General features: G+C 38.1%; 5 protein-coding genes and 1 long non-coding RNA gene across 9 annotated transcripts; 5 read left to right on the top strand and 1 right to left on the bottom strand.

Moving 5' to 3' along the window:
* Positions 1 to 498: 498 nt before the first annotated feature.
* LOC116010162 (pyridoxal 5'-phosphate synthase-like subunit PDX1.2) lies at positions 499 to 1,792 on the top strand. Its single transcript, XM_031249439.1, has one exon. It carries the CDS (start codon positions 761 to 763, stop codon positions 1,655 to 1,657), a length of 897 nt encoding a protein of 298 aa, XP_031105299.1. The 5' UTR covers positions 499 to 760; the 3' UTR covers positions 1,658 to 1,792.
* Positions 1,793 to 1,906: 114 nt separating this feature from the next.
* LOC116010161 (mitochondrial arginine transporter BAC2) lies at positions 1,907 to 3,874 on the bottom strand. The gene is made up of 2 exons (XM_031249438.1): positions 3,202 to 3,874; positions 1,907 to 2,811 (listed from the first exon to the last, which is right to left on the bottom strand). The coding sequence occupies exons 1-2, from the start codon at positions 3,433 to 3,435 to the stop codon at positions 2,119 to 2,121; spliced, it is 927 nt and encodes a 308-aa protein (XP_031105298.1). The 5' UTR covers positions 3,436 to 3,874; the 3' UTR covers positions 1,907 to 2,118.
* On the top strand, positions 2,734 to 4,014 carry LOC116010163. The gene is made up of 2 exons (XR_004096896.1): positions 2,734 to 2,844; positions 3,147 to 4,014. It is a non-coding gene; the product is annotated as an uncharacterized LOC116010163 (long non-coding RNA).
* A 7,007-nt stretch (positions 4,015 to 11,021) lies between these two features.
* Positions 11,022 to 13,526, top strand: LOC116010630. 3 transcript variants are annotated; one of them, XM_031250113.1, is made up of 7 exons: positions 11,022 to 11,289; positions 11,419 to 11,487; positions 11,605 to 11,737; positions 11,873 to 11,976; positions 12,207 to 12,351; positions 12,440 to 12,580; positions 12,670 to 13,526. In XM_031250113.1, exons 2-7 carry the CDS (start codon positions 11,447 to 11,449, stop codon positions 13,324 to 13,326), a joined length of 1,221 nt encoding a protein of 406 aa, XP_031105973.1. In that variant the 5' UTR covers positions 11,022 to 11,289; positions 11,419 to 11,446; the 3' UTR covers positions 13,327 to 13,526. The 3 variants fall into 3 exon arrangements, with proteins under 3 accessions (XP_031105973.1, XP_031105972.1, XP_031105974.1); XM_031250112.1 differs by having other exon boundaries at positions 11,173 to 11,310; XM_031250114.1 differs by lacking the exon at positions 11,022 to 11,289 and having other exon boundaries at positions 11,609 to 11,737.
* A 978-nt stretch (positions 13,527 to 14,504) lies between these two features.
* LOC116010139 (nitrate regulatory gene2 protein) lies at positions 14,505 to 18,581 on the top strand. Of its 2 annotated transcripts, XR_004096895.1 has the most exons (5): positions 14,505 to 15,775; positions 16,147 to 16,322; positions 16,727 to 16,950; positions 17,554 to 18,400; positions 18,459 to 18,581. XR_004096895.1 is itself a non-coding variant. In XM_031249409.1 (4 exons), exons 1-4 carry the CDS (start codon positions 14,728 to 14,730, stop codon positions 18,341 to 18,343), a joined length of 2,238 nt encoding a protein of 745 aa, XP_031105269.1. In that variant the 5' UTR covers positions 14,505 to 14,727; the 3' UTR covers positions 18,344 to 18,581. The 2 variants fall into 2 exon arrangements, 1 of the variants encoding a protein (XP_031105269.1); XM_031249409.1 differs by having other exon boundaries at positions 17,554 to 18,581.
* A 546-nt stretch (positions 18,582 to 19,127) lies between these two features.
* Positions 19,128 to 21,588, top strand: LOC116007460. The gene is made up of 3 exons (XM_031248138.1): positions 19,128 to 19,859; positions 20,935 to 21,006; positions 21,327 to 21,588. Exons 1-3 carry the CDS (start codon positions 19,143 to 19,145, stop codon positions 21,327 to 21,329), a joined length of 792 nt encoding a protein of 263 aa, XP_031103998.1. The 5' UTR covers positions 19,128 to 19,142; the 3' UTR covers positions 21,330 to 21,588.
* Positions 21,589 to 23,602: the final 2,014 nt, after the last annotated feature.

Here is a 23,602-nt window from a genome sequence, read left to right as displayed (position 1 = left end):
ATGAGGCTATTATACTACTACGTATTTCTTCATGAGGCCCATTTGTGTGTCTTCCCCATAAGCCCATAAAAGTGTCTTTACTTTTGTGAACTTAGTACTCTTAAAGTAGGTTGATCTGTTTCACCACAAGTTTAATTTTTGACGGGTTGTTGCGGGCCAACCCATTAGACCCGCGAGCTAGAATTCATGTAACTCTAACTCACTCCATGTGAATTGGCGACCTCACGGGTCGACTCGTGTTTTTTTTTTTTAATAATTTTTTTTGCAGATTTCATTGTTAAAAAAATAAATAAAATTTACAAATACTATCCTTTCGAATTTACAATTCAACTTTAAAGTCTAACAAAAATTAATATTAATTTATAAATATATAATTTTATTCCAAAGAAAAAGGTGCTGAATCATCATGCCAATCAAAATTAGTTGTTAAGACAGCATTATATATTTATATTATAGGCGTGGCAAGATGTATAGACTTTGGGCTGTGGGCTTATGAGCGGTTTATGAATTATATATCGAACTTTCTACATATTCCAGCATCGTCGAGCCGAATCAAAAGCCGTGGCCTCCTGGAAGTTTCTGGAACTCGCTAAACGCCACATTCGCACCCATCTTCCGAATCTTCTTTTCTTCGTTTTAATAATTTGATCGCCCAGCCCACTCGTTCCGACACAAGTAGCGCAATCAAATCAAATCATCTCCGCACGAAGCACGTTACCGATCGGTTTCTCTCGCGCATTGTACCGAACACTTGGCAGAAATGGCAGAAGACGGTGCCGTCACGGTCTACAGCGGCAGCGCTATCACCGATGCGAAGAAGAATCCTTTCTCTATCAAAGTGGGAATTGCTCAAATGCTCCGCGGCGGAGCCATTGTTGAGGTCACCACTGTCGACCAAGCCAAGATCGCCGAGTCAGCCGGAGCTTGCTGCGTCATCGTCTCCGAGCCCGACTCTCGCGGAATTTCCCGGATGCCCGATCCGGCTCTCATCAAGGAAATCAAACGGGCCGTCTCTATTCCAGTAATGGCTAAATCTCGGGTCGGGCATTTTGTGGAGGCTCAGATCCTCGAAACTGTCGGAGTAGACTACGTCGATGAAAGTGAGCTCTTAGCTATTGCCGACGAAGATCACTTCATTAACAAGCACAATTTCCGAGTTCCGTTCGTTTGTGGTGCTCGAGATCTCGGCGAGGCTTTGAGGAGAGTGAGAGAAGGGGCAGCCATGATTCGGACTCAAGGGGATTTAACAGGTTCAGGAAACATTGTGGATACAATCCGCAGCGTGAGGAAAGTGATGGGGGACATTAGAGTCCTCAACAACATGGATGAAGATGAGGTTTTCACCTTCTCTAAGAAGATCGCCGCGCCTTATGACATTGTTGTTCAGACAAAGCAAATGGCTAGGCTTCCAGTGGTCCATTTTGCTGCCGGAGGGATCGTTACGCCTGCTGATGCTGCAATTATGATGCAGCTGGGTTGTGATGGCATCTTCTTGGGTCCGGAGGTGTTCAATTGCTCGGATCCTTACAAGAAAGTTTGGGCAATTGTGCAGGCTGTAAGAAACTATAATGATCCACACGTTTTGGCCAAGGCCAGCAGTGGTTTAGAGGATGCTATGGCGGGCTTAAACATAGTGAGAGCAGGGTCTGGCAATTAAGTATTGGCAGTGCTTACTTATGATAAGTTTGGAAATTGATGTTATTGATAATATGACAATGTAGCTTTCTGAGTAGAGTTTGTCTTCGTGCAATCTTCCTTTGCTTTTGCAATGAAATAATATGAGTTTATACCATATGTTTTGTGTCTGTGTATACATGTTTGAGTCTTGTGACTTAGAATATGCTCATACTGTTTTAGTCATAAGTTGTGTTCAATCCTATACCTAGTTGCATTGATATGAATAATATTTGTGCCCAGAGCTAAAAACTTCTTTGTATTGCTGCCAATTCCCTTTCTGGCCTTTTGGCTGACTATATAGTAGTTTTTTATATGCTGTAATGTCTAGTACTGAAGAATCTTCTAAGAAATACCACTAGGCATCTATTTACAATAGCCATTTCTATATGCTTGGTGCTTACTGATCTATTAATGGACAACAAACAGGGGTTTAGTCCTATATTATGGTGTGTTGTCTGTATAGATTGTTGCATGATTATTGCTGTTAGAGATGCATCTCAGAGCAGTTTCATATGCTGTAAATACAGCACCATTCACTATGAATGCTCTTGCAACTGCGGTTCCCAGGCCTCGCCAGAGCACCTTGTGTCCCTCTTCTTTCACAATTCTCCTGAAGCAATCAACAATGCCGTTGTATCTTAATGGTGTAGACTCTGATTGAGCCTGGAGTCTGGTTTTGATCACATCAAGGGGATAGCAGGTTATCCAGCTAACAACCCCTGCAAAGCCACCTGCTATAAGCATTGTCTTGAAGGTTTCTTGGCCATTCTTTCGGCAGCCAGGATGAAGTTGCTCTCTCATGTATTCATACGTCCAAAAGTACCAGCCGTGAGCTGGTGCATCTCTGAGAATGGTGATGGTAAATCCACGGTATATTCCTTTCCAACCTTCTTGCCTAAATATTTGTCTGGCAACATCTACTGGACCAACTGATTGAACATTACTCTTATAGATATTCTTCTGCAACTGGAGGCGGATTTTCACTAGTTCAACAGGACTGAGGATTAGGCTCTGAATGGCTCCTGTTCCAACTCCACCTAATGCAACTCCTTTGTATGAGGGCGGATCACTAGCTGGAATGTTCTTGTCAAATGCCCTTGAGAGTAATGCATAGATCTGGAAAACCATGGCATTCTGTGGTACCAAAGAAAGCAAATTTGTCACATTGTAAGTCCTGGGAAATTTTAACAATTGAATTTTTTGTATTCGCATGCTGCTATTTCTGAATGCAACATGTAGTTTTACTTGTTAAATATGCCAACCTTAACTTTCAACAGCATTATCTCAAAATTCAATCACAGTCAAAATGTGTCTTTTAGGTTATATTAATGTGGTGGTCTTTCTTGCGTGTAAGCTTTAAACTCTCTTTTTTTGTCATGCTGTTGCCTAACAACTTTGTTAGGCAAATGAGATGAGATTATCTATCTTTGGTTTGGTCAATTCTGAAGGCTAAATTACTGCTGTCAAAGAACCAGATTGAATTGGTGAAAGAGAATGTGAAGGGGGAAAAGTAAAGAAGTTTACCTGAAAGGTGACAGAGGCAAGGGGAGCAGCCATGCCCCTGTAGAGTGCCCGGGGACCTTCAGAGCCAACAACCCCGCGTAGGATGCTGTAAGCCGAACCTGCTCCTGATTGCTGCTGGCGAATTCTGATTGTGTCGAGGGGATAACCAGCTATGATACCGGCTGTTCCCCCAAATCCTCCGGCCACAAATTCTTTCCCCCAACTGCTTGCAAGAAACTCCGGCCAGAAATCCATCTGTCCTCCCTCGTTACCATTCCACAACAAAAGCTCCTTCAGCACAGCTTCGGCTTCCCTGCCTGCAAAGCACAACAGAACTAGGTACACACTAAGATCTCCCTTGTTAGGATTTATGGTATGTATCTGCTGCCTCTTTCCATATCCATATCCAATCTTCCAATGTATGAAAAAATGACTGTGTTGGATGAAAACAGGGTATTGTCTCAGATTTTTTTGTGGCTGGGCTGGGTGGTGAGATTTTATTGCTTATCTAGAGTGTATGTAAACTGGTTGGTTGTTAGGTAGTTTAGAGGAGATGAATGAGTGCAGAGGAAAGGAGAGCGATTGGTTCTTGAAAACTGATTATTGCGGTTTGCTAAAAAAGGGATTGCCAGAGCCCAGAAGCAGAGGCCACCGCTGCTATTTTGTTGGGAGCGGGAAGTATGAGGAAACGGCCATCTTCCTCTTTCATTGCGGACCCCACAGGACCACCCATTTCTTTTTATTTCTTCCTCACTTTCAGTTTTTACTCCCATCTTATTACTGTAATATATATTAAAAAAAAAACAAAAACAAAAAAAAACCATTGCATTCAAATACGGAGTAATAAAGTAAAATTTTTATAAATTATCTAAATCAAAACAATATTTCATGAAACATTTAATTTTATAGACCAAATCGTATTTCTTTTTAATGTCTTTATTCATTTCCTTATTTGGAAGATTTTTTAAGGATATTGTGTTTTATCACAGAAAAATGTATATCTTATTAATACTGATGCAATATTGCAATATCATGAAATTTTAGAAAAAATTTACAATATTAAATAGTAATGCGCGGTGACACTAGGAAAGGACAAAACCGCGACACCACTTTTAGATATTCATTATTATTGTATATTTGTATGAGGTAGATAGATGATTGTTTTAGATTTTTACACGTTTTACTTAGTACGACTATGATTGCGATTTAGTACACTTTTTGTCGTGCAATCCACCTAGACCCTATCCCACTATCTTTCTTCATCCCATTCCGTGACTGTCCTCATCTTTTGTTGCATTATCATTTATAACCATTTCGTATTTACTCCGTATTTAGTTAAAATTTTGAACCGGTCTTAGATATTGATAGACAGGGGCGTGAGCCAGAAATTTCGAATAGTGGGGAGAAAAAATTTAACAAAAATTAAAACGTAATAAAAATATTTATAATAAATATGAAATGATTGGAATAAATTGAATAGTATTTCTATATTAATTTAATTTAAATAAGATGATGAACAATTGAAACATTTAAATTACATTGACTAGATAATTTATAAAAGGTAAATTTTTAAAAAACATTTTTTATAATTAAATTACACAACATATTTCGTATCAATTAATGAATAATTTTTATCACATATAAGATATTATAAATCTCACAATTAATATTTATTTAGTGTGTTAGGGGAATGGCGAAATTAAAATATCAGGTTTTGAATTCACTAAGCAATATTTGAGCTTGCAAGGTGGACCGGGTCCACAGAATCATTTGAGCTTTGACTTCCATACACGACGGCGGTTTTGGGCCTTGTCAATTGTTGTCGGCCCAACAAGCTCAGCCCATGACAAGACAAATAGCAAGAGATGCAAGGTAAGGCCTAAGGGGTTCACCTTCCCCAGGCCACCGTATAAGTTGACCAATGAAGAATGCATGCAAGACAGATCAGAATGAGTAGCATGTATCTTAATTGCTGTGATTCGATCACTCCGTCAGCATTCATGTTTTTCACTTACTTTGTGCTCCTCCTAATACTTGTCAACGTCAGGAATTGAATGGCAAACGCCAACAAAGCCACACATCTTCCCATATATGCTAGCTAGACATTAATTGAATATACTTTATTTTCATGAGAGTCAATAACCTTATTATATACGTTGACATAGTGCAGATGAAGTTTGATTTCTATCGAGATAAATTATACAATTAGTTAGAAACATATAAACTATTAAGACATATTTTAAAATTTGTTCGATCTTTCTTTAATTACTTTAGAACTCTCAGAGATTATAGTGCAATTCTTGTGAATAGCATAATTTTTTAGGGAATTTAGAATAAGCTCAGCTGAGGAAGAGGTTATTATGTACTAAGTTAACTGTTAACCATAAATGTCAGTTGGTAACATGAACCCCAATTCAATATCAATATAATATACGAGAATGAAACGCCCACAGTAACATAACAAAGTCAACAGGATTTCAATTCAGTTCTTATATCATATCGGAATTGAAGTGGCCTGGACATATATTGGCTCAAAATCCCTCTTCCCAACCTCATGTGAAGGAGCCACGTGCACGTTCGACCCTGCAAATATAATGGGCCCCACATATCCTTTTTGTCCCATTTCTTTCCTACCTTCTGGTTTTCACCTAATAATAATCCTACCAACTCACAAATAATATTCCATATATAATATAATTAGTCTTCAATCTCCAATCTCTTACAAATCTTTAATGATGTTAATATGTTATAAGGCCAAAATTGCACCTGATACAAGTGAATGTTACAAATCTTGCTCAGATACATTATCTCGCGTGCAGTGACATAATCTTTTCACTGCAAGTGTGTAATTTGTAAATTATTACCGAATACATAAGAGTGAAGTCAAATTTATCTAATGCATACATTTAAATAGTGATTTATTATTATAAGTTACCTGAGACATTATATGTTTGATGCCGAAAAAAGAAGAAGTAAATTATTATTATAATTAAGCATTATGAAAATGATGGTATGCCATGACAATTAGCGTAGGTTTGTCGAGATGTCCAAAGCGTCGCCCAACGTTTTAGCATGCCACACTACAAAACCACGCACTCCATCTCCAGTATATATAGAACCTAAACTCACTCGCAACATTATTATTATAAGTTAAGCAGCTCAACAACCTAAGCTAGCAAGCTTAGCTTGCTTCCATTTTTCTCAGATCGATTCAAAACATCATGGTATATATATACGGCATTGTTCTTTTTGTTGTGTGGTTTTGATTATTGTTGTTATTCCGGCAGGGAAATATATATATGTTAGGTTTTGTATGTGCAGTGTGTGGTGGCTTTGATGTTTCAGTCAGTGGCGAGAACAATGGCGGAGCTGGCGAGACGGCCGGCGTCGACAATGACAACGTTGTTGTACTACAGCGATCTTCTTCCTCGGAACCTGGATAGCTTGGAGCGGCTGGTCAGGAACGACCTCGTCGGCGGCGAGAATAATAATAATAATTATTTGTTCCATTTTCTCATTCACTTTTTGCGATGCTTTTGGTAGCTAATTAGTAATTCCCCAGCCCCCAGGCCAGTACGTAGTATACTTTTCTAACATCACGGAGCCGTCAGTGTCGTCGTCAAGATTGATCATATCGATGAAGAGAGATAGCTTCATTTCTAGCTTATTTCTTCTTTAATTTTTGACAGCAATAACAACATCAATAGTTCGTTTATGCAACGTAACGAGATTGTATTTGTTCCGTCAACTGAGTTACCTAATGCCTTTTTTCAACTGTCTTAATTAAGGGGATTTAGCGGCGCTGTTAGTGTGTGGCACTGTGGCCTAACCATTTTATGCAAAGCAGTTTGTAGGTGAGGTTGGTAATTGGTTAGAAAATTTTGTTCGATAAGACATAAATGGGCCAGAAGAATGCCATGAATATGTCGGTCGATTATTGTACCAGCCCACTATACACAACATCTTTGGGCCACGTCTTTTTGGTCACGTTTTTATTTATTTATTTATTTTTGTTTACAATCATTTACCTGCTAACTTTCTACTACTATTGCCCAACCACTTCTCTATTGCCATTAACTATTTAACTTATTACAAATGAGGAAAAGTTTATTGGGGATATACAATCATCAGTATTCTTATATTGTAAAATTATTTAAAATTCGCCCTGAGTTATATATGTAAAATTTAATTTATACTTGAGACGAAAATTTGATTTAACCTCTTTAATATGGCATATTATTACAAGAGTCAAATTTTTTACCTTAGAATTTGCTAACTAATTGTTCCGTGCTAGGTAAAGGGAGCCATTTTTTCATGATGCAGATTTGACAAGAAATGTATCGAGTTTGGCCTAGTTTAGGGAAAAAAAGCTGGTAATTTTCATAACTTAATTTTTACGCAAAATTTGTCATTCATTTCTTTACTCTATTTTTCATCTAATTTGTGTTGAATTTGGGACACTTAAAAGGGTTGCGTACAAATATAAAGTATAATTTTAATTAATATAAAATGCAAGTTAAAGATTAAATATATTTTTTTTCCAAAAATTATAGTATTAATTATTAATTATTAAATTTTTAATGAATTAAAGTTCTCTTTGGAAGCTAAAAGTGTAACTTTTTCATTTGTTGTATTAGGTCTTATAATGCTTCATAGACACATTTAAAATAAAATATTGATTGCTTTTACTTAATTACTTTATAACGTTGATTACTTACCCATTGCAACTGACCAACCGTAACATTGATTAGTAAATGAATAAGGGGAGCATGTAATCATGCACCTACTAGGGTAAAAACAAATTACCAACTACGGTTTTGATAGATATATCATATATGAGGAGTGAGTTGGGTCTAGAAGAAATCAATCAAAGGTAAGGAAATTCAGTTCGCTCTAGGGTGCCCCTCAACCGGCCGCCTCGTGGCCTCAAGGGCATAGCTCAATGCCCAATGCCTTGAGACCCAAGGCCACCGAGCCCTATGCTCGGCTCGGTAGCCTTGGGGACCAAGGATCATTGAGCTCAATGCTCAATGCCTTTTGGGTCCAAGGCCAAGGCCGAGCTTTGGGCTCGACCTCCGTGATCTAAGGGTAGCTCGTGAGCAAGTGTGGGAGGTGCATTGGACGCAGTAAAGAGGTCCCATCCTCTCACTCTATTCTCGTGAGGTCGTTAGGGAGTAAATTAGTTTAAATATGGTGGTCATGGTCTTGTTGAAACATCTCAAATCCTCTTTGTAATCAATACTCAAGTCTTTATACAAGCTTGATTTGTTCCCGCGACCAATATCATTGTCTCTACATTCATTACCTTTCTAATTAATTGAAATTAAACTATCTTAAAAAATTTTAAATTAAATTATTTGACTAAATTAATTGTTGAATTTGTTGATAAGTTAAAAAAAAACATAAAATTATAAATTAAGATATTAAAATTTTAATTAATAAATAGTATACGGTGTTATATTTGTAAATTAATAAAGATAAATAAGTTATAAGTTATACCAAACATAATCTAGTACTAAAATTTTGTTAAATTCTATGTAATTTGTAAATATACTTAAACCTTCAACATCATTATTCAATACAAGCATTATTATTTTATTACTCATCGAACTCTATAGATTATTGACCCGAATTTTTAAGTAGTTCGGGTTCATAATTCAACTAGTATGAAATGTTAATCGACATTAATTTGATGTAATTAAGACCCAGAACATCCCATGTTCGAAGGTGCTAACCCATAAATCTCCCAGCATCATATCGTTGACTTGCGAGTGATACTTTTTTCTTCCCTAAAAGTGATAATCATATGACAATGACCAGCTAGCTAACCAATTTTCCGTTGATTAGGTAATTAACTACTAATTACCCCCTGCCTCCCAGGTGCTTTGGTTACAACTCTTCCATTAAGAAAATTTACTATGCGATTTGAGTTATGCCTGCATATAATTAAGCTACGAGGTTATATTTAGTCATAGGTATTATACCTAATTTATATTCTAAGTGCTGGGTGGTAGACAACTGTAATTCTAATTCCTAAACCCGATTGACGCAACAAAGAAAAGCAAGCTGTCCCTAGCTGGCTGCTTTTGATGTTTCTCTTTCAAAGATCTTAACATCTTTTTTATACCGGAAATTAAAGACATTACAATAAAATAAGAAAACCATCAAGACTTAATTAAGCACAAAAAATTATGAAGGACTAAATCGAAAAAATCACTATAACCGATAACTAAATTGGATATTAACTAAGAAAAAAAATAGTAACATTTTTTGTCAGCAGATAACAAACTCTGAGTCTCATATATGGATGCATTTACATCATTATCAACAAATTAATATAGTCTTCTGGGTTGATGTCCTAAAACTAAACTCTATAAAATTGAGGATTGGCTCTATGACTTGAAATAAGTATGCCATCCAGTTCCTTATTAATTAATTTGTCAATACTTATTATTTATTAAAATATCATTATCATTTCTATTTATAGACGACCAAAGTTAAACATGCAATGCACAAGAAGATGGTGGTGCTTTATAAGCGTTATATAAGCAAAAGAAAAAAAAAAAGGAAAAAGATTTGCAAGCACAAGGGTGGTTACGTTCATGGTTGTTATTTAAGCTAAGGAAGCGATAGAGGCCCGCAGATAGAAAATAATGTTGAATTATCATTAGCAGATTTTAATACTAATTTACACAACAATCCAAACTTGTTTAGTACTAAACAAATCACAAACGCATGTATATAGTGATGACAAAGCTACCGTACCTTTCCTATACTTTTCCGAAATATATATATACAATGCCATTTGCCCTTAAAATTGAGTAATATATAGATAATAATAATTTGCTTTTTTTTTTTTTTTTTTTTTTTTTTTCTTTTTGTCCTTTAATTCATTCTTTTGTGCTGCTGGTTACCCAGTCAGTAATGCACGCAACAGATGGAAGGAGGCAATCCAACAAATGCAGGCCGGCCGGTTCAGCCGCTTGCTTCGTCAGCAAGTAAGATACATATGTGGACCATGCAATGAATTCTGTGCTGTTTTCCAGCCATGAATCCTGCCTCATCCATCTTTTTATTTTTCATTTTTTCTTTTTCTTTGCAATAAAATAAGCCCTTTTATGAAGAATAGTAAATGAATTATTAGTATATAACTACAAGGTCGCAGACGAGAATTGATTTGACCATTTTCTTCCACCAAGTTACCATATAACATGCATGTAAATAATTAGCATGTTTTTCTTCAAACTAACCAGAGTTTCAACTACTGTAATGCATCATGTAGTCAACCTTAATCACGTTTTGTTTAAAACATTTTATCCTATAATGTCGCAATTGTAATTTTAAACTACAACTAACCCTCCTTTTTAGATGCCATTACACGAAAATGCGGTTAATTAGTTAAGGGAAATGCTATTTTTTCTCAAATTAAAAATATTAAATTTGTTTCTTTAATTTCATATGTTAAGCATACCATAATATTATATTATATTATATTATGTCATATTATACTATACTAAAAAAAAAAAAATTAAAAACCTTACAATGTACGTTATATATTGTAAAGTTATATTATGTACCTAATAATTATGAGGTAATACATTACTTATTTACTTATGGTCTCGTTAAATAGTTCCCGGCTCGCCAACTTCGTAATCGAAAAGGAACCGAGTTGCCTTAACGCTCAATCCCAATCTACCCTTCAGCTTGGCGCCGAATTAGAAGAAACCAGTCGTAGAGTCCGAGGATACCGTTGTCAATTCAACGACGACAGTTGTGAGAGCGCCATTAACAGAAAGTGGGTGCTGACGTGGCGGAAAGCCCTGCATTCTCTCTCGCTTTTCTCTCCCTCCTTTCCGCTCTCTCTCTTCACAAGATTCTCTGCTAAAATTTTCATCTCTGTTCTCTCTCTCTCTCCTCCTCCATAAATGGAGGCTGTTGCGGGCTGATCATAATCATTCGCGGTCGAGTTTTCGCAAGTTCTCCGTCCTCTAGCTTCGTTCGCCTCAAGATTTCGCAATTTCAATCTTCTTCATCAAGTAAGTGCGTGGAAGCTCCTCAGAACGAAACGTACTCAGATCACCCCCGCAATTTTTGCTTCCTAGCTCTAAGGTTCTTTTCTTTTCTTTCATGGTGAGGTCTCGAAGTCGGATTCTTTTCGTTACTTGAATGCGTTTTTATAGCACAATTTTTCGACTTCTATAAATCTTGGTGATTTATTTCTCTGTTCTTTCGGTTTAGGTAATACCGGAAAACAAAAGAAAAGAAAATGTTTGACGCTTGGTTAAAGGGAAAGTTCTATTCCAAATGGTAAATTAATGAATTCATATTGCCAGTATGAGTTTATAATTATTATTATTATATATTTTTTTAGTTTTAATTTCTTGGGTTGATATGGTAATGTTTCTATGGTATTTTTGGTTATAGCAAGGCGGGAATCAAGCTGACCAAGACTCGCGTAGATTTGATACGGAGAAAGAGGAATGCAATGCAGAAGTATTTAAGGAATGATATTGCGGACCTTCTCAAGAATGATTTAGATACGAATGCATATGGAAGGGTAAGAATTTTACTTTTTTGTTTTTTGTTTTTTTTGTTTTTTTTTTTTTCGGTCTCTGGCATTTCCGATAAGATTTTCTTGATTTTTAGGAGACTGCAATTCTCATACTTACAATTTCTGTCTATGATGAAACAGTGTGAAGATCTTCTTGTTGAACTCAACCACTCAAGGTGTTATGATTTATTGGATGAGTATTGTGAACAGATCTCAAGCAATCTTTCAATCATGAGTAAACAGAGGTATGTAACATGTTTGATTATTGTACTGTGTGGTACCTATTATGGAAGTTGACAATGATGTTTTTATGCTTCTTCTCAAACTCTGAGAGATACCAAGCGCCTAGTTTGTTTTGGCCTGTTGTTTACCATTTCATGTTGTCTGTCATGGCAGACTAAAGAGATCAAGTTTACAACTTTGTTGCCTTTCTTTTCAATGCTCAGCTGTATGAATATATCTAACTTTACTGCAGGGAATGCCCTGAGGATTGCAAGGAAGCCGTGTCGACTTTGATGTTTGCAGCAGCAAGATTTGGCGACGTGCCAGAATTGCGCTATCTGAGAACCATATTTGCTGAGAGATATGGCAATGCCCTCGATTGTTTCGTTTACAAAGAGGTAGCTATGGCTTGAATGTGTGCTGCAATTCTATCCCATTTGTTTTATTGTTCTTTGCAATTCTGAAATGAATGTTGTTTTTCCCTAGTTTGTTGAAAAGCTCAAGTCTTTGAGACCATCCAAAGATATGAAGCTTCAGTTGATGCAAGATATAGCATCTGAGTGGGGTATAGACTGGAATTCAAAGGCCTTGGAACAGCAGTTGTATAAGCCACCTGCAATTGAACAAGTAAGCTTTTTGGCAAGTTTCATGTCAATTTCATGTCTAGAGACGATGCATTTATTGTCATTTTTCTCTGCAAATTGGGTGATTTGCAGGACTCGTTCATGAATGGCAATGAAGATGAAAAAGCTCAGAAGAAAGGAGAGAATCATCATCTTTCCAATAGAGATCCTGAAAGAGAATCTGAGGCGCCAGTATATCATAATCCAATCCCCCCTCCCTACACTAAATCAAGAGAAGAAAAAATGAAAGGTGCTTTGGGTAGGGATGTTCATGAACAAAAAGGCCAGGAAAAAGACAGTGATGATAAAGAAGCCAGGCCAAAGCCAAAATCAGTTAGGAGGATACGAAACCGGGCACTTAGTGATGAGAGACTGAGTTCAAGAGATGAAGACAGCAATCAGAGAGATGAAGAGATGAAAAAATTGGACTCACTTTTGGACCATTACAGCAGAAAAAACAGTGCAGCTGGTAAACCAGACACAGAAACAAAGCCATCATCCGAACAAAACGAAGCTAGCTCCAGCAGAATCCCAAACCGAAGATCAGTAGATGCCTCTCCAAGTAGATCAAACTCCCTCCCAATTGAAACGCAACAATCAAGTCCAACTGAACTTCCAAAAGGGCATGCCAGATCGGTCTCATATCACGCTGAGACGTGTAATCCAAAAGGACATGTCCATCCAAAGCTGCCAGATTATGACGACCTCGTCGCTCTGTTGGCAGCTGCCAGAGCAAGCATGAAAGAATGATGCAGTTCTTGCTGCAGAATGTTAAATTCTTACATAGTTTGATTCTCATCACAGATATATATATTCTTTAATTTGTTTGCATGATAGGCCTTATCATCAGGAATCATTGTAAGTAAACATGTGATCTGTACAAAAGCTCAGATTCTATATCTTATAGAGTTACAGATAGAAAGTATGAAATGCTTCATTGTTTCAAATCCTCTCTGCATCTACTACTAACAGAACTGTCAATGTCTTGTGATCATAGCAGAATATATTACAATATGCTAAACACACAAACATAAGTGTTAATGTCAGTGTGAAGTTACACCAAACTTTGAAAGTTTGATGGCACACTATACATATTGATTAAATGAATATCAATTTGGCAGAAAAAAGTCATCACATAATCCTTGCCATCTAACCAAGGGGGGGATGAGATGGGCATGAAGACTTCACATGCAATATGATACAATAATATCCGAATGGGCTCCCACTCTTCTACCTAAAGCTACTTTAGTTGACATTAAAAAGCTGCTCATCAAAACGCATATCTTTTTCAATCTGCTTGTAATTGTTTTTTTGTATGGTTTGTTTTTTTACAAGGGAATAATGCACAAAGAAAACGACTGCAGAACCTAAACCAACACACCCCTATAGTATTTTCTTCCCAAAAGATTAAATCCCCAACCCCATCCCCACGCCTCGGAAGAGCATCGCTGCATCTCTGTGACCAACTGAACTGTCCACGCACCCTTATAATATTAGTTATATAGAAGGTGGACGCTACCCCTATAATATTAGTTATATAGAAGGTGGACGCTATTAGGTGATTTGTCAAACACATACATACACACCTTTATAGTATTTTCAGCTATATAGGGTATAACGCCATTAATTTTAGGTGATTTGTCAAACACATACAACTTCAAAAGTGATGACACATAAGATGTTATTCAAATCTGCAGACGTATTAATTAATATTTGTAGTTTAATTACTATGGAGTAGTAAAGTAACTGCCCAATCATGATATCATCCTGAGATAAAACAGTAATTGTTATTGAATTAGGCATAGAAAACGGAATCTGATGATATATTATAGAGGAAGGTTGTTAGTTAATTATAATAAAACGACGCCGTTATAGATGGGAATCATGGGGCTTCCCCTTCACTGGTGTTTTTGGTCTCCAGACAAAAGTAAAAAGTAGCAGAGTGAGTCTTTCAAATATTCTGATTTTCTCTCTCAATCTCTTCTTTTTCTCCTTCCCCTCCGCTCTGTTCTCGTCAATTCTGCAATAGATTTCAGTTTGATCAAATCTTAGACGTTCTGTTCTATGTGTTTGTGAGAACTTTCCCGTTTTCTGTATCTATATGTGTAAATATATGTAGTATAGAGGTTTATGTATTAGGTTGGGGTTCCGATGGGGTGTACGCAATCGAAGATCGAGAACGAAGAGACGGTGGCCAGATGCAAGGAGCGGAAGATGTACATGAAGGAGGCGGTGGCGTCGCGGAACGCTTTTGCGGCGGCGCACTCCAGCTACGCTGTTTCCTTGAAGAATACTGGCGCTGCGCTCCATGATTACGCAGACGGTGAAGCTCAATTCACTTCTGCTGCTGCTGCCGCCGCTTCAACTTCCGGATCTTCATCCGTTCCCGGAAGCTCCGTGGGAATCCCGCCTTCTATGAGTTCCAACTATGACCTTCCCCCTCCCCCACCCCTTCCTCCCCCGCCTCTTCCTTTCTTCACGCCGTCTCCTCTGCAGCGCGCCGCCACTATGCCGGAGATCTCCATACCGACGCCCGACTTGAAGCACGAAGACCCGATTATTGAGGAGACGGAGGAGGATATTGAGGATGAAAGTGTTCATGGACTGAAGCATCGGAGTAGTAAAAGTAGTGGCGGTGGTGGAATTGGGGGGAGAGGGTCTGCTTCGCATAATGCACATGAGGAGGACCTGCCGCCGCCTACGCCGCCTTCGCCGCCGCGGACGCCGCCGCAGAGTATTCCAATGCCGCCGTCGCCTCCGCTCCATGATAACTGGGACTTTTTCTCCTGGGGTAACGATGCGGGACCTACACTGGCGGACGTGGATGAGGGCCGAGTTGAAAGAGAGGAGCTTCAGCGGAAGCTGTTGGAGGAAGAGGCTAAAAGAAGGGCAAATGATGCAAGCAACGGTGGTAGTAGGAGAAGTGGTAAAGAAGAGGCAACTGAGGTGGCAGAGAAAGTTGCAGAGCCTCCAACACAGCCGCCTCCCCCTCAGGCAGCAGCCACAAAGGTTGCAAAAAGAGTGAAAGTTCAAGCTCCACCTGAGGGTAAAAAGAAATCCGGGCAGCCTGCAAATCTTCTACAGATATTTTCCGAACTCGATGATTATTTCCTCCGGGCATCAGAAAGTGCTCATGAAGTATCCAAGATGCTCGAGGCAAATCGATTGCATTATCACTCAAACTTTGCTGATCCTAAAGGTAGCAATTAAATTTCTTACTTGGTATCTAATTTTGATGAAAATGTTCTTTGTTCTAAGGAAACTTGGGAAAGAAACTAAATCTGATTAGATATACACTGTAGAATTTATCTGTTGCTGGAGTTTATGCTATATTGAGTGTATGGAAAAGATTAGTAGATGGCTTGATTATTAGTATAGTTACTTTTGTCTGTGTTGGAATTGTTGGTAGATGTTGAAGTTTTACTTTGTCACTATTGGTGGGAAAGAAATCTTAAGATGCCATTTGTGGAAATTTTAGAGTTGGTGGGCTATATCTTGTGCTTCCAAAGTTTGGATGAGTTTTTCCAATCTTTTGCTGCCATATAATTCACTGCAATTTTTACTTCATAGGGCATGTTGATCATGCTACAAAAGTCATGCGTGTCATTACATGGAATAAGTCCTTCAAAGGCATGCCAAATCAAGATGATGGGAAAGATGACTTTGATTCAGAAGAAAATGAAACACATGCCACTGTACTAGACAAGATGCTAGCATGGGAGAAAAAGCTCTATGATGAGGTTAAGGTATGTGCATTTCGACATTTTGATCATTTTCTTCTTGAATCTCTCAATTTTCTGCCCTTTCAATATAGAAGAAGGTGCAGAAGGAAGGTGACTTTTGGGGAGTTCTTTTGTAGAATCAATCATTAAGCCATCTTGGATAAGTAGAAAACCTCTACTTTGTTCTTTTTAAAAATTCTTGTATTCATTTAAAAAATGATGAATTTTTTCTGAATATTTTAACTAATTTTTAAATTCATGGTTCTAATTCAGTGCCATGTGCTCCCCAGTTGGCATTTGTATGTTGCAATTGCATTTCAACAGAGTTCTAATAAGAAACAGTCATGTACTTAAAACCTTCTTCCCATGTATTCTTCAATATTTATTTTGCATTCATCTCTTTGTGTTCATTGGTGGTGTTGCATTAGGCGGGTGAGCAAATGAAACTTGAGTATCAAAGAAAGGTCGCTTCACTAAATAAGCTAAAGAAGCGGGGGACAAATACAGAAGCATTAGAGAGAATGAAGGCAACAGTTAGCCACTTGCATACAAGATATATTGTTGACATGCAATCTATGGATTCAACTGTTTCAGAAATAAACCGCTTACGTGATGACCAACTTTATCCAAAATTAAAATCACTTGTTGAGGCGTAAGTTCTCATTCTTCAAAATGTTTGCATGTTAAATGCCCTTCTCCTTTTGTTATATTAGTTTTTTAATTTCCAATGTTTTGAAGATGGTATAGGCAGTTAGGTTTTTTGGTTTCATTTATGCCATAGGTCTATAATTTGGATTATTATTGAATAGAAGTGGTCTTAACCTACTTTATCCTCCTTAGCAGTGGATTGGTTTTAAGTATATCTGCTTGCTAAAGTCCATATAACAAACTGAAAACAATAGAAGAATTCCTGCTCATTTGTTTAGAAAGTTACTTTAAAATCCTTTAATTAAAAAAAAAACCCCCCTTTTTGGCCATTTGGTGTGGTGTTCTTAACTTTTTAAATGTTCTATTTGACCTTGCTCAATAACCCTCAGAAATTGAACTACTGAAACACTTCCACTATGGATATTGATCTTCTGTAATTTATCAAAACAAAGCTGAATATTGTTATTAGCTGTATACTGATTAGGTGTTGCAAATTTGACTCTTCTAGTCTTCTCTTTCCCTTTATCGTATATTTTTGTGGTGTATGTCCTCCTGGTATTTTGTCAGACCATGGTATCGTTGCCTGAATAGTTTGTGCTGACTTCAGGATGGCTAGAATGTGGGAGACCATGAAGGGACATCATGAGAGCCAATGTCAGATTGTGTTAGCTCTGAGGTCTCTGGATATGTCGCAGTCCCCCAAAGAAACAAGTGAGCACCACTATGAACGCACTTACCAGCTAGGCGTTGTTGTACAAGAGTGGCATTCACAGTTTGAGAAAATGATAATCCACCAGAAGGAATATATTAGAGGCCTGAACTGTTGGTTGAAGCTAAATCTGGTTCCTATTGATACAAATCTGAAGGAAAAGGTTTCATCCCCACAAAGGCCCCAGAACCCTCCAATTCTTGCACTTCTGCATGCCTGGCAAGATCTGATTGAGAAGCTTCCTGATGAGCTTGCTAAAACAGCTATTTATAGCTTTTCTGCTGTTGTAAATACCATTGTGCAACATCAAGTAGATGAGATGAAATTGAAGGACAGGTGTAAGGATACACAAAAGGAGCTTGACAAGAAGACCAGGCAATTTGAGGACTGGTATCATAAGTATATGCAACGGAGAACGCCAAACGATGACACAGAACAAGATGGAGCTCACGAGGATCAAAATGTAATCGATCGACAACTACAGCTAGAAGCACTGAAGCAGAGGTTGAAAGAGGAGGAGGAGGCCTACCTGAGGCAGTGTATGCAGGTCAGAGTGAAGTCACTGACTAGTTTAAGAACAGGCCTGCCCGAACTTTTTCGTGCAATGTCAGAATTTTCTCGTGCTTGTTCAATTATGTACCAGACTTTGGAGTCCATCACACATCCGCTTAACAGAGAGAGCACATAACCGGGTAATGTTTGGCCCTCACAAGATTTTGCGTTGTTCATAATTTACTCAAAATACATTACATTGTATTGTGTTCTGTCATTTTGTGTGCTGAGAAACCCTTTACTCAAAATACATTACATTGTATTGTGTTCTGTCATTTTGTGTGCTGAGAAACCCAAAAACAATGTGATGTGATTTTACTATGTAATTTTCAATAGGGTACTGAGTTCCTTGAATGAACTTTTCATCTTCCCAAGTTGCTTCTTGCTTGTGTGAATGAAATCAGAATTACTAGTTTACAGTAGATGATGCTAATTCCTTCTGTGAAGGCTCTCAGTCTCTGATAATCTTTGAAGTAATCTTCTTTCATTCTTCTTCTGTAGGGCTTGATTGAAATAGCTTGTCCCTTCCTAGGATAATATTCTATTTAGGTTGTCATGTTGTGACACAAAGGTGGAGTCCGTATAATTTACCAATGAAAATAAAGGAAAACTATGTCGTACACGCAAAGACAAGTAAACCTTACTCCTATAGTCCATTGTCAAATACAAAGGGTAACAAATTTGCCTTTTGCGCCTAGTGTCTAGAAGTGTACAGTTTGATATTGAATGTTTCGATAAAACTATATAAAAAAGAATACAAAGAGTAAGTACACTTTAGTGTAATAAAAGTTCTAAATGACGAAAGAAATTATTAGTCATTACTTAAATACACAGAAAGCCTATAAATTACTTCCACTGAAAATTGAACTTGCGACTTAAAGGGGTGAATACATTATTATCATTTAATTTGGGGCTAAAAGTATAATTGTTAAAAAATGGTGTGGGAGATTGGGAGAATGTTACCTGGGCCCACCTCACCACCTTCCTCTACCTATATTCTATTATATCTCTGTGTCTCTGCTCCATTGGCCCGAAAAGTGAAAACCAGTGCGGCGAAGATGACGTCATCAAGACATTCCGAGTCGCCGCCACCGTCGTGCTCAACTCAAGAACGCTATTTCCATCCTCTCCCGGCGGAGCCCCAGACGCCACAATACATCATTGTTCTACCAAATTACTATCGTTCGCATTCCTACATAAGCCGCACGTGCCGCCGCCGCCTGATTTACTCCGCCGGACTTCTCCTCCTTGCCGTGACCGTCTTCCTCCTCTGGCCCTCCGACCCCGGAGTTTCCGTTTCACGCCTCAGACTACGCGGCTTCAGAGTTCACCCCTTCCCGCCCTCCCTAGACATTTCGCTGGACCTGATCGTTAAGGTCCAAAACAGAGATTTCTATTCCGTTGATTACAACGCACTAGTCGTTTCGATCGCCTACCGGAGAAAGCGGCTCGGATACGTCACGTCGGAGGAGGGCCACCTTAAAGCCAGGGCTTCTTCCTACATTAACGCTACGCTGCAACTGAAAGGGGTTGAAATTATAACCGACGTGCTGCCGTTGATCGAGGACGTCGCTAGGGGTTCGGTTACGTTCGATACCGTTACTGAGATCAGTGGCCAGCTGGGATTGTTCTTGCTGGACCTTCCTTTACAGGTCATTCTCCTTTTCTTCTTCCTATCACATTTCATAACAACTAAGAAATATGAAACCTTTCTTCATTATATTGCTAAATTCAGCTTTTGTCAAGAGGATTGGATTGTTTGTCATTTATTTTTAGCTGATAAATATCGGTAGCCATTGTTAATTAATGCGGAGCTTAGGAGTCTTACAAATTGAAACTTTGCTTAGGACATAGGTTTGAGATTCTCACTAAAAGGTCTTGAGATCAATTCGCTTTTGACAAAAAATTGACAACTTTTGAGGTAGTTCATTGATATAGGTTTGGATTCTCACTAAAAGGTCTCAAGATTAATTTTCATGTATGAAAAAAAAAAAAGAAATTTTGAGTTAGTTTAGTGATATAGTCTAGAGATCAATTTGTGTGTTAGGGTTTATGAAAACAAAAACTTGAAACTTTCTAGTTATGCCAACCTTTTTAGTATCTGAGGGTAAAAGTCCATGCAAATATGAAATATGGGAATACTCGAGTTAGGGTAGTGATTTGTGAGCTTGATGGTTAATGGAGTTGGAGTTCAATATACTATTGACAAAACTTCATTCAGCGTGCTGGTTGGATTCAATTATTGGCATAAGCGAGCTGCCTCTTTTGTGACCACACGGAGAATGATTAGATATTTTCAGTTCTGTAGAGGACGCATTTATATGTATTTCTTTCATTCTTCTAGCTTTTTGTATTGCAATAAACCATGCCGATGCTGATAGTAGTGCACTTTGATGGGGAGCTTGTTTAGATAGACTAAGTTAATTATGGATAAGATTGGTTCTCCTTAGTACATCACTTCATTGCATCTTCAATGCAGCAGTGGCCATCTATCTGTTTGCAAGTTATTCTCTTTGGTTAGTTGTACTTACTTTGGTGGTGCCTTATATAAAAAGTAAAACTTGCTTCTGGCAAATGCTCAACATGTTGCTTTCTCGTGCCCTTTCTTTTCTTTTGTTCTGCTGCTTCCCCTATCTATAGTAAATAGTTAATAGCTTCTGATTCAATTCTCAATGCCTATCAAGATTCAAGACAGTGCATCTTATTTCCACATCATCTTTGTTGCAGGGGAAAGTATCGTGTGAAATTGTTGTAGATACGAAGAATGAGACTATCTCCCATCAAAATTGTTACCCTGAGGTGAGATGTTTAGTCTACCTTCCTTAGTTTCTCATAATGTCCATCTTGCTTCGAATTTATATGGAGGAATGGTTTATATCAGAAATTAGATGGAGTATAGTTCAGCAATCTGCATGATGCATAAACATACTCATTTATTAGATATAGGAATTCAATCATTGACCTACAAAACCAACAACATTAAAGTCATAGAACCTTATTGGTATACATAAAGATTGCTGCTTTTGCCATTATGCAGATTACTAACCAATCCATCACTGTATTGGTATTGTACAATTTAAAAGTTCCTGATCAACATTTATCTTTTCCTTGTTGGACAGTAATATGGCTTTTGGCGCCGAGGTGGAGCTTTGTATGGAAGCCAACTGATGCAACCAAGTCATTGCATCTCCTTTGCTCTATGCTGCCGCAGTACAGATGAAGCTTTCGGGATTTAGATGCATGGATACGTAAACATTCCTTGTTGATGTAACTATGAAAGTTTGTCATGTCTGTGAGAAACTTATTGTGAATAACATGCTACTAGCATGCGTTTTCATTCTTTCGTCATGGAATCAATGAATATAGTACATATTTGCCAAAGTCCTGTCTTTTGTTTTATGGTTATTAAATTCCTTTTCCCCACTACCATAAAGTAACTAACAATCTTGTAGATATTAACTTATTAAGAGAACTGAAAAACACAGAGATAGCATGCACTCTACTGACTGTGTTTGGCTGTGAGTTGACAACCCCATTTATATTCTTTATGATGGAGTCTACATCTGAATGATCCTGGATGGTTCGTTGGAGAGCAGAGACAGTGCTTCTTTGCCCCACCGCTAACAGCCCGAGCTCCTCCAGGTACGACTCTTGCCCTTGCCGCCTCTTCCCTTGCCTCCTCGGCTGGCAAAGGTGACTCCCTGTCGCCTTTGCCAGATTCGTGGAGTCGAACCCAGTAAGGATGAGGGTAACACATTTCTTGATGGAAGAGAAAGAAATGGTTCAGAAGTTGAGATCATCCCACAATGGAGGAAGGGAAATATATTACTCCTTTTTATGTTACTTTGGATTGATTCATTTGTGGAAAGTGAGGCCGAAAGGCATCGCTTTTGTACTGTGTTGTGTGGAAGACAAGAGAGAATTGAGAATCAGCATATTCTGAACTCTCTTGTTACACATAAAATAATTTCACATTTTCTTCTCTTATACACGATTGGCACACATATAACGAGTGATCTTCGATTATACGTGAATCCAGACATAATAAAACAATATTATATTGGTTGTGTGGCCTTTGCCAGACGAAGCTTCCGACCACTTGTTGAGAATGAATGAATGTATGTCTGTCGTCCAACGTAGATAAGACGCAAACGCAAAGCCTATTCTAGTATATATATATATATATGCCTGTTTTCCCTTGGCCTATCTTAATCAATCAGTTTTCTTGACTAATTACTAATTACTGAGGTTATTAGATACGAAAACAATCTAAAGATTGCGTTTAACACAACCCCAACCACATATATATTCCATTCCATGTTCTTGTACGTGCACCGTCGCTTTCTTGATGAGTTGTTTGTGTTTTTTTTTACTATATATATATATATTGAATACTACTGACTCTTACAATGTTGTATCTGTTCATAACTACTTTCTAAACTTATCATATATATATATATATAATGGTGGCAGAATCTACAAGAGAGAAAGGCCACACAAAACTACGACAAGATAAAAGCTGCAGTCCATGAAGAGAGCACGAATGGTCTGATAGAGCACCAATCCTATTTCCAGCATTGCAAATGCTTGTGACCAGTTATACTCCTCATCATCGTCTTCATTGAGGGCGCCGGCCGCCGTGTCGGGTTCTTCCGGCTTGCCCAGGATTAACAGCCGAGCCACCACGATGGTGACGTCAGTTAGGATAATTATGTAGAGAGGCCTGGAGGCGATGACGTTGTTAGACTTTGTCATGCCGTGAGGGACGCTGACGCAAGACATAACTACCAGCAGCGCGATAATTATTGTGGAACATTGTAACCGCGCGTCCTCCGAGGATAAAATGATGGCGTTAATGTCTTTCGGAGAGAATAGATGATGGAGGCGATTTGAACATGATAATGACCGTTTCTGGAGAGGCCGCCGGCGGTTTTTTGTTGGTTTTGCGGCGGCGGAGGCCGGTGGTTGCTCATCATCAGGGCTACATCTGTTACCACTGTTGTCGGAATAACATTTTCGCATTCTTCTGCCGGAAAAATCATCTGTCGTCATCTTCTCCAAATTGTCTTCTGCAAATTAAAGAACATGATGAATTTCATATTTCTGATGATCTGATCTATTCCAACTCAGTACAGGATACTACGTCGTAATAAGCTAAGATATGATTACCAAATGATGATTGGGTGCGGGAATGGAGGGTTGGGGTGGCTGCCATGGCCCCTTTCTTCCTTCCTCTCCTTTCATCTTCCACCTCTCCCATTTTCCTAAAAGTGATTAAAAATTTTCAAAAAAGAAGAAGAAAATTAATGTTAATCTTTTATGAATAATGGGAAACTTCAATCTTCCTCTTTTTTTTTTTTTTTTTTTTTTTTTTTTTTTTTTTTTTTTTTTTTTT

This window comes from Ipomoea triloba, chromosome 2 (genome assembly GCF_003576645.1).
Source record: "Ipomoea triloba cultivar NCNSP0323 chromosome 2, ASM357664v1".
NCBI lineage: Eukaryota > Viridiplantae > Streptophyta > Magnoliopsida > Solanales > Convolvulaceae > Ipomoea > Ipomoea triloba.
Note: the sequence above shows the minus strand (reverse complement) of the source record. Positions and strands in the feature narration are given on the sequence as shown.